The sequence below is a fragment of the Aplidium turbinatum genome, chromosome 4 (genome assembly GCF_918807975.1).
Source record: "Aplidium turbinatum chromosome 4, kaAplTurb1.1, whole genome shotgun sequence".
Lineage (NCBI taxonomy): Eukaryota > Metazoa > Chordata > Ascidiacea > Aplousobranchia > Polyclinidae > Aplidium > Aplidium turbinatum.
Window position 1 is genome coordinate 36,474,366 of NC_137475.1, and position 19,845 is coordinate 36,494,210.

The 19,845-nt window shown below is 40.1% G+C and overlaps 1 protein-coding gene across 1 annotated transcript; it reads right to left on the reverse strand.

The window, feature by feature from the left end:
• LOC145769315 (clathrin heavy chain 1-like) lies at positions 1 to 19,467 on the reverse strand. The gene is made up of 33 exons (XM_082580911.1): positions 19,311 to 19,467; positions 18,538 to 18,745; positions 18,114 to 18,263; positions 17,863 to 17,935; positions 17,282 to 17,438; positions 16,577 to 16,741; positions 16,107 to 16,280; positions 15,305 to 15,502; positions 14,589 to 14,696; positions 14,330 to 14,518; positions 13,569 to 13,751; positions 13,125 to 13,262; positions 12,252 to 12,473; positions 11,794 to 11,917; positions 10,331 to 10,476; positions 9,921 to 10,064; positions 9,324 to 9,466; positions 8,935 to 9,169; positions 8,324 to 8,446; positions 7,965 to 8,110; positions 7,557 to 7,740; positions 6,918 to 7,110; positions 6,280 to 6,437; positions 5,815 to 5,979; positions 5,609 to 5,716; positions 5,134 to 5,301; positions 3,840 to 3,989; positions 3,160 to 3,351; positions 2,789 to 2,896; positions 2,120 to 2,233; positions 1,529 to 1,750; positions 1,301 to 1,376; positions 1 to 1,017 (listed from the first exon to the last, which is right to left on the reverse strand). Exons 1-33 carry the CDS (start codon positions 19,353 to 19,355, stop codon positions 860 to 862), a joined length of 5,067 nt encoding a protein of 1,688 aa, XP_082437037.1. The 5' UTR covers positions 19,356 to 19,467; the 3' UTR covers positions 1 to 859.
• Positions 19,468 to 19,845: the final 378 nt, after the last annotated feature.

Consider the following 19,845-nt stretch of genomic DNA (forward strand, 5'->3'; position numbering starts at 1 on the left):
CTAGGTGGAGCAGTTTAATTAGGTTACGAGCAGAAATAGTCAATTAATCCCGTATAGTAACTCCATCGTTATGTACATACTGTTTGTCGTACAACAGTTAGAATGATATGACTTCTATAGGAACATAGCACAACACGACATGGCGGTATAGCGATAACTCTCCAGACAGTAAATCAACCAGTTTTTACATTGATTCAACGGAGTCGTTGAATCCATGCAAAAAACGGTTGATTTGCTGTCTGGGCCAGGAGCATAAGATATAGATATTCAACCGAATGAATTCTGTGATTTTCGTCAATTAAACGTCAAAAGCCGTTGAAACACAGAAAGAGATGCGAATACACTAATCTATGACGTTATTCATCGTTACATCAATATAATATAACATTACACTACAACGCTGAAACGACAATTAGGGTGAGATTTCGACCTAACCTTACACTACAACATTACATCCATCATTCCCAAAATCTTAGTTTTACTTTTGAAACACGGTGGGTGGAACAAAATTAAAAGACAATTGGAGGCTGTGCTTAAACATCACACGAGTTGGCATATAATTCGTTATTTGCGTTGATTTTACGTTTGTGTTACATTGAATATATGGAATGAAAAGTGATATTTTTTGCCTTGAAAAACAACTTTTTGCGAACTAATTCAAAGCAACATTTCATCTCAGTCAACAAATGCAGGAATTGATAACTCGACGAAACTCCACCCGACAGCAACAAAGTTTCAAGAAGCATAGGCAAACGTGACGTCATCACGAACGCAAGGAGAAACTCTGTCGATGGAGCGTAACAGACGGATAAGTGATGTGATTGTTCGTGAGAAAAAAACAACAGCAGCATTTCGCTGACTACATTCCGAAATTGAAACCACTACTAGGTGGCATCATTCCTGGCGCGGCGCCGGGCATGCCCATCTGTTGTGGGGGCATTTGTTGGGGCATCGATTGAGGCGCAAACCCGGGTTGGGGGAAAGCTGGGCCAGCGGTGATCATCAATTGCGGGTTATCTAGAGAAAACATCATGAAGCTTTTAAGACAAAGCTACTTTCCGGCAAGCAAACTAGTCTTCTTTTACATTGATTTAAGGTATGAAAATGTTGAATTAATGTAAAAACAAACACATTCAAAGACTGGAGTAATGTTCGCTTTTAGAAATAACATTTTATTTTTTGCATAAAATTTGACAATTTTTTCCAGTTTCACTTACCAGCGTGTAACTACTCTAGAAAAAGTTAACGTTCTAAAATCCTTTAAGCGCTAGGAAGGTTGCAAAAGCATTTACAAACTTACCGTAGACAATTGGCTTGTTCTCCGTCTGTTCCTCTTCCTGCTTGCGGACAGTTTCCGACGCTTCCAATTTGTCAACCTGGAACAATTTGAACAAAAAAGATTTCAACACCATAGAGCGTACAACCCAGCAACGGTCGAGACAACTTGCACGTTAATGTTACTTGGTCATCACAATCATTGAAACAATATTATGAAAAGTTTCGACAATAATAAACTTCTCTTTCTTACCCTGGTCACACATTCTCGCATGGTCTGGATCAGGAAGGGCATGGCGTAGTCGATGATCCCATATCGCCAAGCTTGCTCCAACACAACATCGGGCCTCAGAAGATCATAGCAGGTGTACAGGCAGGCGCTGAAGCATTCAAAACGTTTCCGGTCCAAAAACCACTCAAGCAGATCTTCCGCCAATTCGGTGTCACGAGACTCGCCAGCATACGCCATTGCGTCCTAAGTAGAGGCGTTGACGTTATAAAGGTGACCAAAAAAGGTTTAACTCATTTCGCTATGGCTGACGTAGATAATTAGATAAACGAATCTCTACCCAACTGAACAATAATTAAATTATAACACATTGCTATTAGCAGGTCACTGCTACAACACAAGAATGCACGACAATCTAGAGATTTAGATTAGATTAGAATTATACATAGAAGTAAAATTAGTTTTCAAGAAAAATTCATTTTTGAAAGCAAACTGCAAATGAGAAAAAAATGGTCGAATTGAGAATTGACTTTCAAGTGCAGGCGGAAAAGCGGATTTTCGCACCCCGTAAGTGTTTCTCAGGTCAGTTTAAAATCCGTGAAAACTTTTGCGCACCTTGTAAAGCAAATCCTTCTTGCAAAGTTCAACGGACTGACGCCATCGGTTGTTTCCTTTGTAAAGGTAGGCGGCAATTCGGCGAAATTCAATCAGTTCGTGTTTTTCCAATCTCTGTCGACAAAGTAAATACACATTCGGCGACAGAAAACATAACGGATTTCAGTTGAGCTGCGTGCCGATGAGAGTGCCTCTGCGACCCAAGAAAAAAACTGTTGTTTTCTTTCCACAAAGGTTAGGATTCAATTGACTGCGAAAAGCAGCGGTTGAGAACTATGTGGCATGAATTAGTGGTGCGATACTGATGAGCCCAGCCTCCCCGGCAAAACACGTGTCTATCGCTGTCGATTCTTGCCACGAGAAAGACGTCGTAACTGCCGAGAAAGACGTCGTAACTGCCACGACTGAGTTTCGATACAGCAGCATAGTTTCTTCAAAGCACGAAGCCGTATTTCGGCAAGAGACACTTCATGCTAAAATAATAGAGAGCAGCTGACTAGACCACTACATGTCTCATCGCTGCTTTCAGTCGTATGGTTGTGTAATGTGTATGCATGTTGGGTGTGCAATATATTGTCACAATGAGCGTAAAACACAAAATGATTACTATTACTTTAGCACTTACTACTGCAAAAGCTAAGCCGCATTCATCGTGCTTTACGAGCATACCTGAGCCAGAACGATGGTATCAAAGTTGTCATAGGCATCAATTGATGTGCGGAGGTTGGCATAATCTTCTTCCTCTATCAGCAAATCATTGAGAGCTTCATTGATTGCCTGAAGAAAATTTCAACGCACGGTCAGTGACACAGGCATGCCAGAAAGAGCGGTTGAGATAAGCTCAAAATAAATTGAATGATTGAGCTTTATTTATAACTGTGTTAAACCAATAGAATAGTAGGGATCAAAACTGCATCATAAACCAAGGGTAGGAAGGCCCAGGTCAACTACGTTTACCCACCCCTGACACAAGGATTTGGAGTTTGTTAATGTACAGAAACGAAAACTACTGGATGCTTCGAGAATCTTCTCGACCATACCTTGTTGTTGTGGTTTTGCACGGATCGCAGGTACGGCTTGACAAGTGAAAGCCGTTGCACTTTGCGGAAGAATGACACGGCTCTGGTGTGGTCCATGCGTGGGGCGAGAACGTTCAGCAAGTCATTGATGAGCATCGGTTTGTAGTCCAAGTAGAATTGGAGCGATTTGTAATACAACTCAATGTTGGCAACCTAGAGGAAAGACAAGGTGATGACCAACTTCGTGAAACCTTTATCTCGGTCAGCTAAAGTTGCTGATTTCAAATCAACAACAGTTGTCTTGCGACGTTGAAACGATGTGACATGACCAGTTTGCAGTACGCGCATTTTTCATACAGCAGAAATTTTGATTGTATTGCAAAAATTTATGAAGAGTTGCAAAATAAGCTGGTTATGAATCAAGAGAACTGTGGAAGCAAAAAGATGTTGCAGGAACTACAACACGCCTGGTCAATCAATATGAATGTATGGAGCCAACAATGCTGACAATAAACCAATCGCTTCAGCAAACGTTTTAAAAACTAAACTTTCTTCATCTTCAGTGCAAAAGTGTTTACTTTTCCAGGTTTTAGAATCAGTATATACTAGATTGAAATAAATAGATTTATCAGAAGTTGTGTATTGCTGAAGAAATGTGCTCTCAAAGAAGCGACAAAGCCAGACAGCAAGAGATATCTTACTTTGGTCACGATGTCCTTGTACTGGCTTTCCTTCCACGCGTCTGTGGGATGCGCCATCATGGTCACGACAGCATTGTCGTACTCTTCATACTTGTCGTACAGGAACACCAACTCAGCCCACAGGTGGGCTTGCTCTGCTGCTCGTAACACCTGGAAGCAGAAGATACGTAAACGCAATGAAATTAAACTACCAAGACAAACATGGTTTGAGTGGAGTGAAGTATTGTGAGTGGAGTATGCACGGGAGTGGAGTGCGCCAGACTGCAAAATCAGTCATTTTTAATCAAAATCCAATGCGATGTAAAAATCAGAGCTTTGGAGCTAGAGCCCCGGAGCTTTGCATTTTCAAAAGGAGCTTGAGGTGTTACATAAAATTCAAGTGGAGCTGGAGCCAGTTGTTTGATAGACAGCTCCAGCTCCGATTAATTTCATAAGATGCTATCGCTATTGGTTGATTTCACATAATTTAACAGGAACCCATCACAAAATTGATAACTGTTGGCTGGTATTTTTAATTGTAGGGTAATATTGTTGAGCGTCTACAGTTTCGTAAGACTTTAAATTTGGGGTAATTACTGATCGAGAACGACTATTGATGAAGTCGTATATTATTCGACAAAATGCGGTAATGGAGCTGGAGCAGTGGTATGAAAGAGCTCCGGAGCTGGAGCTATGCTCTAATAGAAGAAAGCTCCGGAGCTGAAGCAGTTTTTATTTTTACGCCGGCTTCAAAGCCCTGGTCAAAAATGACGAATTTTGCTGTCCGGGGTGTGAATTGGCTGACGCGTACAATCAGTGTCGTCGCAATTGGAAAGAAAACAAAGTCCATAAAAAATCTAAAATTACGATAAATTAAAACGTTTCAGCTCAACTCAGACGGTTTTTATCAGGAGAACAAACAAACATTCTTTTAAAAGTCTACGACGACCAAAAAAAAATCATTTTGTTTGATGTCGTGCCTCGTCGTAGCTTTGTCGTATCAAGGCGTATTATTGAGGGTTGAACAAAAGCAACGGGGCAGCAGCAAAACCAGCTCATTATGACGCACAAACACATGCGTGTTATGTAATCACACCAATCATTTTCTTCTGTAAACGTTTTGTCATTCTAAAATATTTAAAAATTCAAACCCGGTGGTGATGATGATGTTGAAAGCAGCAACATTATAAAAAATACTTGAACAATAACGATGCCAGTCAGCCAGCAAAAACAGTCTTTTTGACATCGAGTCAACGTTCGCAGACGTTAAATCGATATAAAAAAAAAAGCAAATTTTGCCAGGAAGAAAAGTCACCTTCGGAATGTTGACCCGAGACCAGAAGAGCTCAAGATGTTCTCTCATCTTTTGCGGTTTGTACTTGGAGTAGAGGATTGCCAGCTCCGTAAACATTCCCATGTGGGCGCGCTCCAGTCCAAGAGCAGCCTCCAACATGGTGATCAGCTCCTCAAAGTATCCACGATCCTGTGAAGTAGCGTGTTGTTAAGAAATGGAAGATCTCGCATGACACGCAGGAGAAAAAGGCACAAAAAGGGTATTTTTTTCAACTTCTACGCACTTATGGGTGAATTAAATTTTTTAATAAACATCACATATGGAACATGGGTGCAAGAAAAGTTGAAAAAATCTGCTTTTGACAACATGTACCAACTAACTCTTCCTCCAAGAGCGTCATAGGTAGCTATATTGTAACCGAGTGCACACAAAAAAAACTCTGGTAGGTCTCCTATTGATTCAAGGACACTTTTTTATAACTGAACAACAATCTAACCTGGTAGTAGTTGATCAACTCTTCGAGCTCATCGGCATGAACAACAATATGGAGGCCACAAATCTGCGCCAGTCTGAACTCTTCACCATCAACACAGGCAAAGCAAACCTGAAGACGAAAAACATTGTTAAAAAGTGACCAAACATACACCACTTCGCTAGTGCAAAGAAAAAAGAGAGTTTTCTGATAAGAATCGACAGACTTACTTCTTTCCATGTACGAGTTGAGTTCGCCTTTCTGGCGGAATCGACTGCAGTTTGATATTCACCGAGATGGACGACCGTGGAGGCCAACCGGGCGAAGTTGGAGATGTTGTTGAATAAGACCTTGGCCGCTTCATACATTTTCTGATCGAAGCAACGGTCTCCGACCTGAAAAAGAGAAAGAATTCGTGTTTTGGAATAACTTGTCGCCACGGTTTGATTTCAATGCATGTAGTAGTTACTGCGTAACCAAGTCTGAGGAACACTGCAAACGTAATTTGGTACCACGAGTGATTTGCAACATTTGGCTCACTTGCTCGCAGAAAACGCACATCTCAATGGCATTTATTACAATCTTTTAAACTGTTCTTTTTGTATGCTTCCTTATTGACTATATTCGTTGGTCATAGACACGATTCTATGAAAGAGATGTTAATCAAATGAAGTCATCAGCTAAGAAAGTCGTACCTGCTGTATGTTGGCATTATTAGGCCCACTGATGAATTCCTCCAGATCCGCGAGTCTGTTGGTCTTCGCGAACGCGTACACAAGCTCCGTCTCCACGTAGGACTCTCTCGCCTTCTTGCGAGCCATCAAGAGGTAGCGAACCAAATCCTCCCAATTTCCTAGAGAACAAAACATTCCATTAATCATTTCAAGCCTGTCATTGACGTGGTAGAGAGGGTTAAGTAAGGGCACAGTAGGCAATGCATCAACACGGTAGACAAAGAACTAAACTTGGATAGCAAGGAACTTGTCTGCAGCCACTGCGGTCAGAAAACTTAATTATTGAAGTTAAAAGCTGTTGCTTATCTTACTATTTTTATTACGTTAAGTGATAATGAAACGCGCATTACCACTGTTTGATACTGAACGCCAAGTAAAAAGCATTAACACGGAAGAAACTGCACTTCGAACTTGATTGATCTAAGGATAAACAGCATGTTACAGGTTTTATTTTTTTTGAATGCTAAATGGCTTAGTTCTTGAATTCGTCCAAACGCCTCTGATACGTGGTTAGGTGTAATACGTTTTTCTAGAGTGAATAGACGAGCTTCAATGAGCAAACTAAAGTATTGAAAATTCAGAAAAAGAAAAAAACAAACCTGAATTATTCGCGGCTTCAACAACTTCCATGTAAGAAGCAGGGTCGTCGGCTTTTATGTAGGAATCGATCGCCTCTTTGACCATGCCGGCGTTCAGCTGAGCACGAGCGAGCTGAGACCAGACAGTTGGTTCGTTGCATCGCTCAGCGAACTCGTACGCTCGGTCCAAGTTGTTGACGTGCTCGATCAAAACCTGGAGAAAAGAAGTGATCACGCTTAGCTGCGTTGAACCCAGGCAGCAAATTAGTACGTTTTTCCATTAATTCAACGTCTGTAGACGCTGCCTGTATCGATCTAAAAATGGAATGATTTACCGATAGGTGTTGTTGAATTTGTGCAGAGATATAGGTATAGGTCATCGCAATGTACTTTTACGCAGCACAAACCGCGCTTCAAATCACCTACGTGACAGGCTTCATTACCCATGGGCTAAAGATATAACCAGTCTGTCTACATACAATATTAAGCCATATTTTCCATGGTTGAACAACAATGAACATTTGAAGTTACACTTTGCTGTGAAATGGTCTATAGCATTTTCGTAGTTTTACTTGACAATAGCAAATACCGCTTTCGTATAATTTAAGTATTTTGCATATTACAAAACCTTGTCTGCAGTGGGGTGATCAAAATACACACCGAGATGGCTGATGTGTTGACATCAAACTTGTTAAAGATGGCAAAGGCCTCTTCAAATAGCTCGTTCTGAATGGCAATGTTGGCGATGTCCGGGGCGTCGTAGTTGTCCAACTGGTTGATGTAGTCCATGACACGGCTGCTGTCAGCTTTGATCGCCGTCAGAATGAGAAGATTCTGAAGATTTCTGTAACATTGGGAAATTGTGCCGTTGATTTTCAGTCTTTCAAGCAAAAAGAGTGATGCAGCAAGCAAACGTCTGTGGACGTTGGATCAATGTAAAAATGACGAATTTTGGTGTCTGGGATGTAACAAAGATTGTTGTTTTCAAATTTAATCAGTGACATTAAACTAACATTAATTAAAGATTATTTTGCGTAAAAAACGAGATATCCACGTGAAGACGTTTACCTGTGGTCGGAAAACATGGAGTTGTCCAGCACAATCTTTTCAAGCAGCTCTATCAGTTCGTTGGGCAGGTCGGCCGACATGAACGCTTTCACGGCGACCGAGATCTCGTCGGGATCTTGTGCTTCTCCTAGCGCCGTTTGCACAACCTGAGCATTGCAGGATGGCATTGTACAAAGCGATAAAAGTCGAGAAATTAATCTGATTAACTTTTGGTTTTGAAGTTAATTTGAAAGATTGTGCAATCACGTGCACTAATAACTAAAAATAAAATATTCATTTTAATGCATTTCAAATTTCACAACAGTTACAAAGCTTCAAAGCTGTTGATCAAGAAAACTGATTTGAAATTGCGCATGTACCTGATCAATCAGTTGTCTTCTGTATTGGTTGGTGTCGTCTAGCACCTTCCCCCAGAGCTCAACGTCTTTTCTGCGCACCAAGTACCGAGCCTCGGATTTGAAAAGCGAGTTCTCGTTGCACAACTGAACAACAGAGAGAAAAGAGTGAGCAAACTGGCACGCTATGAAAACTTTCACGTAACAGAAGTTTTTTTTTTTTAAAGTAGCTGGCAGACAACCAGAGGTCCAGGGATGTTGAATCAAACACGATGAAATGGTGTTTCCAACAGTTCAACGACAGACTGTTATGTGTAAACAAACAACACGATAAAACAACTTGTAGTTCATTTCTGTCACCCTAAGAAGTTAAGCACGCGCTTTTAAGAAAGTTCTTCATTCGGTACATTAATCTACATGAAATACTTCACAACACTGAAAACAAGCCTAAGTTGAACACTGTTGACCACAATGACTTGACCTGGGTAGTTTAACGCCATAGCCAGCATGCGAACGGTGAGAGCAAGTTTAAGAAGCTGACATAGTCTGAGAATTGATCATATTATAAAATAAGCAAAACAAGCATTGAGTTCCGCGCAAGTCGGCCATGCGAATAATCTGAAGCTCAAACCAACCTGAATAAGCTCGTCGTCACATTGTCCACGTTCGTAGCACACGCAAGCCATGTGAGGATCACGCTTCTCACAGTACTTCCCAACCACGCGGCTGTCATAGTATGGATTCTCGCGAAGGAAGCGTTCCGGGTTATTGTTGGAATCGATGTAGATCTTGGCAAGTGCGTTGTGGGTTGCCGGCTCCTCCGATCCTTCGTGGATGCGGGACTCCAGCCATGGTAGGAGGAGCTTCAATCTTTGGTAATAAAATGGGTAAGAAAAACACAACGTGATGCTGTCAAAGCCTAGTTTAGAAAAGGCAATTAGTGAATATTCATCCTTGTGCTGGTAGCCACGAAGAACGATCCCTTCCACACAACACTGAAGTTCACATTGTGAAATCACTATACCTGTTTCTCTTCTCAACCTCTTCCACAAGCTCATCAGTGGAGAACTGACCGCGGACGATCATGATGAGATTCTTGATGGTGTCCTCCTGACAATCAACATCCAGAAGCCCTCCAACAACAACAGGAAGTCGCGAAGGATTCACCTGTATGAGCGTGAGAGTAAATGAATGGAAAAGGACATACTTGAACATGTGCGAAGAACTGGCGCTGATTAAGGCCACTAGTTTTAAAACCGCGGTAGCCGCTTTTGCTCTCCCTAAAGTCGACTGACGATACAATGCGTAGGTTATTTTTTGAATTGTTTTTAAAGTTTATACATTTAAATCATTTTGTCAGGTTCAGCATCAGGTTCTGAACAAACCAAGGTTCGGCGGGACATAAAACATCAACGAATCGAGGCTGAAAAGGTCTATTGCCAAAGTGAATGTCACAAACTGATTGGTTAAAATCCCTAAGATCAACACAAAAGCGATCGTACAAATTATCGACTAGCATTGTGGCCAGCCTATTTATTTTACAATGTGCCTTGCCGTCGTTTCCGAGGCGTTGGGCATTGGAGAATTCCTAAATTGTTATGAAAGCGTGTGCAACACTCACCTTCTGAACGTATATCTCAATGTATTTGGGCGTGTTGTTGCGATAGAGGTAGAGCACCAAGTCATGTACAAAGTCGAATCGATCGCAGACGATGATCAAAGGAAGCTGGTCGGTCAACTTAGCTTCTTTCAAGAAATTTTTCACCTTGAGGAAAAGAAAACATTTTGGTTTTGTTAGAAAACAATGTAAGAACAAGATAGTAATCGTAGCAGCCACTGATCCAGTTGCTTTTATGGTGGAAATGAGACACAGTTAAAAGTAGTAGCGCTGACGCTGACATCAATTAAATTGAAAAGCTATTTGTCTTTAAGTTACACATAAACTTGGCAGCCTTATCTAAAAATACTTAGTGCATTGACAGCAAAGTTTATGAGGACAATCTGAAAGAAAAAAAAGTAAAAGGTCTGCACCTTGTCAGGGTCGTAGCAGTTGCTCTCTCGACAGATGCGTTCGACTTCTTTAATCTGACCGGTTTTGCAAGCAGCCTGGATGTACTTGAAGTGTACCTCGGCCTCTTGGCTGAAGTTGACAATAGAACCAAGGAAATAGAAAAGACCTAAAATAAGTGTAGTTGTTTCGACAAAGCGGGTTTCCAACATTAATAAACACAATACATTGACAAAAAATCACTGTCACAGATATCCACCATACCATGTAGTGTGGATTAGAGATGCAGCGAACCCAAAATTTTTATCCGCACACCGCACCGCAACTGACTCATCTATCCGCGCACCGCACCGCACACCGCAATTTATCTGGAACTTTGACACCGCACCGCACACCGCAAATTACAAAATTAAAAAAAAATATTTTAACGAGTTATTGTTTAGAAAGTCAATTGTAGGAAAAAGCATCCATGGCATATAACTGGTAACCTAGTACCAATACAGTTGTGCACTAATTGGCCAGGCTAACCAGATCATATTCTCTTATCAGCAATGCATCTAAGTTCTAAGACATAATACAAACTAAGACAAATAGAATGTTCCTGGATCCAGTATCAGGACTTTTGAACACTTTTTGTAAGCAATAATGCAATTATAATGCCAGTGGCTATATGAACTACACACACATGAGTAAAACTTATAGCCTGAACTCACTGGGCTAACTGATATAGTAAATAATGCGGTAGTTGCGCTAGGCCTATAGCCTGGTAACTGAGCTTATCAGCTAGGCTACTAACCAAAAACATTCGTACAGCTTCCCTGACAAGCAAGCCCTAAAACCCTGTCAACTGCAAGCCATTTGCAATTTGCATTTGCATAGCTTTCCATCTTAGGGTTTCCGAAGGGAAAAATAACTGATCCGTGTTTCCAATTTAAATTTGAAGTTTCATAGCTGATTCTTGAAAAGTTGAAAGTTTACGTTTACGAAAGTTTAATTTCTTGAAAGTTTACGTTTACGAAAAATTAATTTCTTGAAAGTTTACGCGGCAAGCGGCGCGGCTTTGTCATTTCAACCTTCCACGCGGCGCGGCGCGGCACGCGGCGAAAAAGTCAAAAGCGGCCGCGTACGCGGCGCGGCGCGGCTTGCATCACTAGTGTGGATGTCTACGTAACACCTCATAGTTACTGAGCAGAGGGAAATGAGAAGATAAGACTGTCATTGTACTAGGCCTTCGGTGCAAACAAGAGTAGGGAAACCAGTGTCGTTCTCAAGGGCAGTTAGGCACCTTTTCTTTAGCAATTACGCACGGCCAGTTTGTTACACCTTAGGTAAGATTAGTGTGTCTATTAACAACCAGCTTAACCCAGGTATCTAACTAGGATAATATAGTCGAAAGACAGCGCCTTATCCGCTGTTACATCTCATCGCTGCGGGTATGCAGGTATGCTCTAGTCTGTTGGTGAATAGCAGCGTACGATCAACATACCTTCGAAACTTTTGAAAGACTCGAACAATTCAATCAGTTTGTCGGTGGTGAGTTGTTCGTGATATTTGGTAGCAACTTGCACGCACAACTGGAGGTTCTGGCGGATATTGGCGGTGAGCATCGCCTGCAAGAACAAAACATAACCATTACACTTGCAACCATGGCTCACTAGAAAAAGATAATTGAAACCCTTGCTTTAGCGATAATTAAGCACGATCAGATTTTATTTTGCACTCAAACTTCACATTAAATCTTCCATGTACTTGTTTGCATCGCAATTAATAGCAATGATTTCGTAAAAGTCAATTAGAACGATTAAAAACTAAAAATATACAATTTGGAAAGAAAGCTGAGAGGAAAAAGTAAACTGGTCTAAACTCTTCGCTATTATTTATGACTAAAACAAACAAAAAACACATGCAATGAACCATAGCTGCATGAACGAACAGCGCACTGACCTTCAAGCATTCCAAGGAGTCTTCAACCGAAAGACTTCCGAAATAGGTGACCAGCCATTCAGGGTTGAGTAGATGAGTGTGGATGATGGCACGCTTGATGTCGTACAGATCAACAAAGTGCTCCAGTGCGCGCTGGAGCAAACCGGCTTTTTCGCAAAGCTGCGCCACATGGGCGCGGTCGTAGTGAGTGAACATTTGATTTCCCAAGATGGCGTCCGCAACCTGTTTACGTTTGAAAGACGTTGAAAACTGAAACTTCAAGCTCGAAAAAAACTCATCGACTTTAGTTTGCACTATTGTTGCATAATTTGAAGAAGCGCTGGAGAATCTGTGTCAATTTAGAATCTAAACTACTGCTTGCCAATTGCTTCTATTCATTTTATGATTAATTTGTGTTTTTTTCAATTGTTCAGTGATTTATGCGCTGAGTGTATTTTCGAGTGTTGTACTTTAATTTGCTCATGCGTCTCGTTTGGAGTCTTTCCAACTACCACTACGTTAAGGAGTACCTAGTCTTGACTGTTGCAATGATTTTGTTTCAACAAACAGTCCATAGCTTTTTAAACAGAGTTATAGGGTGCGTGACTTGAAAAGGGTCAGGAAAGTTTATACTACAGCCTGCCACGTATTCTCAAACTGTTGACATTGCAATTTGCAAATTGGCAATCTTAAACATCAGGCGTAACATGCTTCTTACTATTTTGTATCTGACCTGTTTGTCGGTACAACTTTAAACGCCAACGAGGCCTTACCTTGGGCACAGCAAAAGCAGCAGTGTTGGTAAAGCAGAAGCAACTAGTAATATTTTCATGGTTATTTCGTATCAAAACATTTTATCAGCGAACGACGAAGGCAAAATAGAGTCATTGGTACCTGGGGCGCATGCATAAGATTCATCTCTAGTAAGCGTGTCTGCAGGGCGCCCTCTGCCGGACGATTATTCTTCAAGGCGTCAAGCAGGAAAGCAGTGCATTGCTGGATCAAGTTTTGTTCCATGAACACGTCGACGATCTGTTTACAACGGATTGGTGATTTCTTGGTTAAAAGTCACTGCTCGTCGAAATGCTCACAACAAAGAAGTAACTATTAAAATCTATCGAGAGTTGAAATCTGGTTGAAACACACCAGAAAACTATGACAACTGATAAAGGTTTTCATTGCATACAGTTTTAAAAAGAGCTGTAATATGTCGACAAATTCTTATTAAACTTTATTTCAAGATCAAAAATAAACATACGCCCTGTAAGACAAGCATCAAGGACATATAGCCCTTTAACAGTATGACGTGATTTGTTAAAAGTTTTAGAAAAACCTTACTTGAGCCACGTCAGCGAGCGGTTCATCATCTTGCACTAGCATCATCGCAAACTGCTTCCCAGTCTCCGGATTGACCCGCATCACGTTCCTCAGGAGGAAGATGTAGTCCGGAGTGTATCCGACTTTCTTCGCGTACAAAACTATCTTCTGAAACTGACCTGTCTCCGCAAAGCACATGATCACCTGGAGAAGGAGAAAAATACTTTAAAAGCGATGAGGTAAAAATTTAACTGCGTTAAGCATCAAATCTTGACTTCATGCGGCTGCGTAGCCGAGTGGTGACAACGACCGCGCGACGTTCGAAAGGACGGGGGTTCGACACCGCTCCAGAGCAGGCGGCCGAGTCTCGGAAAAGACACATAATAGAACGCCAAAATAATGGAAGCAGCTGACTCGAAGACTAATACGTCCCTTCGCTGCTTCCTGCTGTATCGCATCTGTGATCGCAGTGTACTGCATGTTGTTGCAATGGGCGGAAAATGTAAAACGTGATTATTCACGACGACATAAACTGACATCCGTGCTTGATTTTCAGCTAAAAAATCATAGTGGAAACTTAGATTTAGTGTAATCAAATGTGAAGTGAATGGTTAAACCCAGACAACAAAATCCGTCATTTTCACATTGATGCAACGTTTGCTGACGTTGAATCAATATAAAAATGACTAATTTTGCTGTCTAGATATTTAAAGCGCTCTGCAGAAGACAAAAGCAGTAAATGCAAAATTTTTTAAAACCAAATGTGTTGCAATTCATCTGACCTTGTTCGGAACGTTAGCGCGGAGGTAGATTGACAAAGCTAGGGTTGAATCCACCGGCTTGACAAGATCTCCCAATTCTTCTGAGCATTCCAACTTTTCGTCTTTCAGCCATTTTTCCATCAGTTGCTTTCGGCCTTGCTGTAGAACTGGCCGGCAAAGCTCCAGTGATTCAAGTTTGTTCAATTTTCCCTGCAAAAACAGCAAGCAGCGACTGAAAAACGTCCTCATCGTCATCCAGAAATGTAGCCATGATACACACCTGATCTAGAAGAATTCCAAAGTATTGGAGCAGTGGCGGTGAACTTTGACCTGGTTGGACTGGAACCGAAAGAAACTTTTGAATAGTTTGCGTCGTTCGTAGAATCCCCTGGAAATTGTGTGTTTTTTGCAATGTTAACAACGTCATAAGCCTTGGTCTTAAAAAAAATTCGTCATGCCGACTTCCTTTCATTGGGCAATGCTTAAAATGATACTCAAACGCAATTTCTAACAAACTTGGGTGATTTTTTCAGCAAGTGATGCATTTATGGCATTTAACAACGAAATGGAAGAATGCTTTGCTGAAGTTATTTGAAATATAATTTTCTTCTCGGTTAATGAATAAAAGCCGCTGAAGAGTATGGGGCAGATTGATAATGGCACAATGTAGTTGGGTAAATAAAGTTGAATGATTAACCTGTACCCTTAATGCGGCAGCTCAATGCTTGCGATTTAATGCAAAGACAATTAAGTGTTGAAATGTACATAACTACTGTCATGTTATTGCATTTGGCGTACACTGCGTGCAATATAGCCATTAGCCAATCAGTACAAAAAAAAACTCAAAAACAACCTATGAACGCCTTTATGCGGAGCAACGTAGTCCATCTAAAATTTTGAAATCACAAAAGGTTGTTTCGATACTATGGACTCATTAACCGAAAGCTGCAATCAATAGTTGTATCGCATGATGAGAAACTTAAATTAAAATCCAACCTTTGGTGCATTGGCCGCAACCTTGGCTGCCTCCGCGTAGTTTCCTTGCGCAAACAAGGTGTTGAATTTCCGAGAAAACAGTTCCTCGGCACCAGCTAGATTGTTGCGGACAGCAAATCGAAGAGCGAGATCGGGATTTTGGAGGTTGTTGGTGATATATGGTACCACGTTGTTTTCGTCAACCGAGACCGACAAAACCTTTAAACGAATGCAATGATGCCATTGTATGATATGATGTGTTCAGATGCGGCTCTACACGGCTGCGCTGACACTGCCGGCTTTGTAAAGCGCTAACATTGCCGGCTTTGTAAACCGCATATCTACAACTACAATGCATACAGCGCTATACAAAAAGGCGCATTATTACTATCATTTTGTTCATGGCACATAGAAATCAACCACACTGATATATTGACTAGAAACAGTCCAAACGATTACATCACTCGTTTCAAGGCCGGAATAAAAATCGAGTTGTTTTTAATGTTCTACTTCATTATCAACGTTTTTTTAAAAGTGAATACATTCAATTAACTTACTAACGTTGACTCTGAGTCCCAGGTGAATTTCCTTTGACCACAGATTTTCAATGCAAATTCGAAAACAATTTAACATTAACAGTACACAAGGTATAGACCTTTTTCTTTGTTTACTCAAGCGGAAAATGCTTTAAAGGTAAATTGATTATTCATTTTACCTTTAATCATAATATTCGTATTTTTTTGATGGAATGAAGTGTTGTTTTTAGTTGTTCATAGGGAAAACTCTGACATATAAAGAACACCAATTATATAAGGCCGCTTACTTGGCCTTTCCTGTTGACACCAATGAGCCCGCTTGACGCTTCGTGTGGAGCTGTGACGAAGATGGTGTCGGCGCTGATTCGGTTCATGAAAATGCAAACCGCTGTCTCAAGGTCGTACATGTGAATGTATCCATACTTGGTGACCACAAAAACAACGTGCTGCTTCGGAGAAACCTGGAAAGAAAATCTGATTCAGCAAAATTAAGTTCAAAACACAAAATCTTTCCGTGGCATAAGTTATGGCGGAAAGCAATATGTGCTAAAACAACAAGAAAAATTAATCACAGGTATTCATTGTTCATCCCATAATCTTGTCTAATCCCAGCCGGAAAAAAGCAGCTATTTTTTATTGTTTCAACAACAACGTCTAGCGCGGTTGAAACGGTGTAAAAACAGTAACTTTGCTGGCTGGGATGATGGCAACTGAGATAAATGGTAGCTCAAGCGTCATTGGGAAAGCTCGTACATACTTGCATCGCGACAGGAAAATCGTTTGAAGCTTCTGGTGGGAAAAACACATCAACAGCTTTCTTAGCAAAAGGCTGGTTGCCAGCAGCAGGCTGGCCAACTTCGATTATGTGAAGCTTGCCGCCTTGGGCACCACGCACAGCAAAGCAAAATAATGTGGATTCTTCCTACAAATAACAAAAGAAATCCTCTGAAAGATGACAATTAAAACTGACAGAAAATACGAAGCTTGGAGAAAGATTTAGAAGTCGATGGGTGTTAAACGTATTCTTTTGAGCCTAAAGAAGATGTGTGTTAATTCATTCAACCAGAACCCTGGACAAAATCTAAAATGATGTATAAAAAAAATGCACAAAATATCTCAGTACAACGCGGCTAGTTTCGCCTAGGCGTATCATGGAATCAAAAATTCCTTAAACTTGGGCTTTGATTTCCAACATTGATTCCACACCATCGGAGTGACCCTCTCCAGGAAGACCTCGGTGTAATGCAAGGACCTTTATACCAAGGTCGGATTCCGCTGATCTGAACATGAATTTGAAGAAACCTTCTTCTAGTGTGGTCTGTTAGAGTAACGAACAGAAGCAAGCCATATGCCATAACGTAGAATCTTAAGTTGTTCAATCTACTGCGTCTTGAATAAAAATGAAGAAATTTTCTTCCACCTACGGAGCAACAAAAAATGATATTCTCAAGCTCTCGCTTACTTTATTTCCCTCCAGTTTTATTTGAGCAAAGGAAGCAGCATGGCCTTCTATTGGCTGGCTGACTCGGCGTTCAACAGAATACAATTGCATAGCACCAACTACTCTGCCTTGGGCAGAAATGCCAACAAGCAACAACCACTTTTGCTTGGCATCGGTTCTGAAAAAAAGTTTTATTGAAAAATTGTTATAAAAGGAAAGAAAAATCACCCAACTGCTCAGATACAATGTCACAAACTATAATCAAAAGTCAAGTCAGCAGTTAATATCACTAGGCTACAGCAATTACAGCATATCCTTTCTGTATAGTTTAAGAGAGTTTGGTGTTTTCGGTATACCGGTATCTTTGCCAGATTTACAATACTGCGATACTTTCGATATCGATAGGCTATCTAATTAGCAATCAAGTTAAGTAGTTACGGCTAGTTAGTTATCACATGAACAATTTGTCTGTGTCCATGCGTCTTTGCATAGTTTACTTTTATGTGACGTCCTCCATTAATTTAACTTTGTTGTAAAAATTATGTTGTTTGTAATAATAAACGAAAAAAACTTCATGTTTTGCAAATTCTAAAAAATAACACCTGTAATTAATGATTTGGCAGTTAGCAAGACTAGTATGCTTGTCGAACATCTTTACGGGCTCTTGGGAGTCGCCTGAAATACGAAAACAATGTTATCACTTACTTCATGCCTCACATTGTGTTTATAAATTGTAAGTTAAAAAACGAAGGCATAGAGTGGAATAGACAGGTGCCATGCATTTAAACAGTTTTTTTTTAACTGCAGTGTTGAAATAGACAGACTAAAGGACGAAAATATGTAAACTGTATACCTTCCATACTCCAATGATAAACCGATGTTTCTGTGACAAGGCCAACCATGTTTGTAGAAATCCACTTCCAAAACACAACATCTTCAGTCATTGTGTAGGCTTTCAGTTTTGACTTCATTTCCATATTGAATATTTGCAAAGTCCGACCAGCTGGAAATGCAGATGTTATTATTGTAAATTGTGATAAGCTAATCTCCAAGGTAGTTTGAATGACAGCCGATACGCACAAATTAAAAAGTCTACCATTGCGCTAATTAGCTGGTATGTCATAAAGTGTCTTGTCAAAGCACAATGGCATGGTCATAATAAGCATGGAACAACCAACTTTAAAGCATAGATAAGTTACCTTCGCCATTCAATCAACCTTCCATAAGATTTGGTGTTGGGTAGCAAAGCATAAGTTTTTAAATAAAACACATCTAACCTTTTAATGCTATGACTTTGCTGGCTGGATTCATGATTGCAGACTCTGCTGAAATTGGTCTACGGATAGGATTGGCAGAATCAGCAAGATCGATTATAACAACCTGGGCTTGATCTGCAACTTTTTCCCGAACACAAATGAACTTGTCTGATTCCATGGTTAAGGTAGAAAAACCAATATTTGCCGCATTGATCCCCACATTTTGAAGCTAAAAATTTGAAAAATAAATCAGAAATCACATTATCTTCAATCAATGCACGGAAACATTTTTTGTTTGATGATATTTTTACTGTAACATGATTGCACAATGTACAATCACAATATGAATAGTGGAACATTTCATGTTTGGCAACACCAACAAGTTGTTGCAGCAACAATATGACAACACATCATTTTTTCTTGTCATATCTAGGCTTTCGCCTGGTGAACACGATGTAAATTAATTAAGTGGACCAAAAGGCAAGAAAGCCAATCTTCGTATCCATCTTCAGACATGCTTTTAAGTGTCTTGTCAAAGCCACAACTGCATGCTCGATTGTGTGGTATCGCACCGGCACATTTTCCATTGCCGTATTAGTATTCGCACCACTCGGTTATGCAGCCAAAACATAGTAATAGCAGAGATCATCATAACTTTTGGTATAAACAATTAAACATGAATTAAAACAAAGGTTTCAATTAGTGCATCACTTAGCTTCCAAATAAAATATCTTGATATTAACTTACCACAATCAAAGACTTGATTGTTACTGATAGTTTACCTAGTACCTTACCTGTAGGTGTTCCTGAAACTTGATTGGTAAATTCTGAGCTGCCATAATTGAGTTATATCTTCCTTCAAAACTGTCAGTATGAGTTAACTTGCCAACTTCAAAATTATTACTTTGTCAGGCTGTAGGCCTAGACTCTTATTTCTTATCACTTGTTAAACTATACAAAAACTGAAGTCAATACAAACTGGTTGATTAAGGAAGGTTATAATAAATTGCATTCAGTATATATAATAAAAAAAAACTAATGTTAGGATATTTTTATTGTCAAAAAATATTATACCAGGGTGATTGAAAAGTAACTCCCTATTTTAAAATAAATACAATTTATTCAAATGCTATATCATGTTTCTCAATTTTTGTGTATATATTACTTAATGTATGGCAATTTAATTTATGTTCTTGTTTTCCTTTCAGATTTGTTTAAATATTGTTCAATTTCAATCTTTTCAAATTTATTTTATTTCAAAACCCTACAAAAATGGCTGGACGTCTTACTCTACAGGAACGTGCCCAGATAGCCGCGCGTTACGAAGTT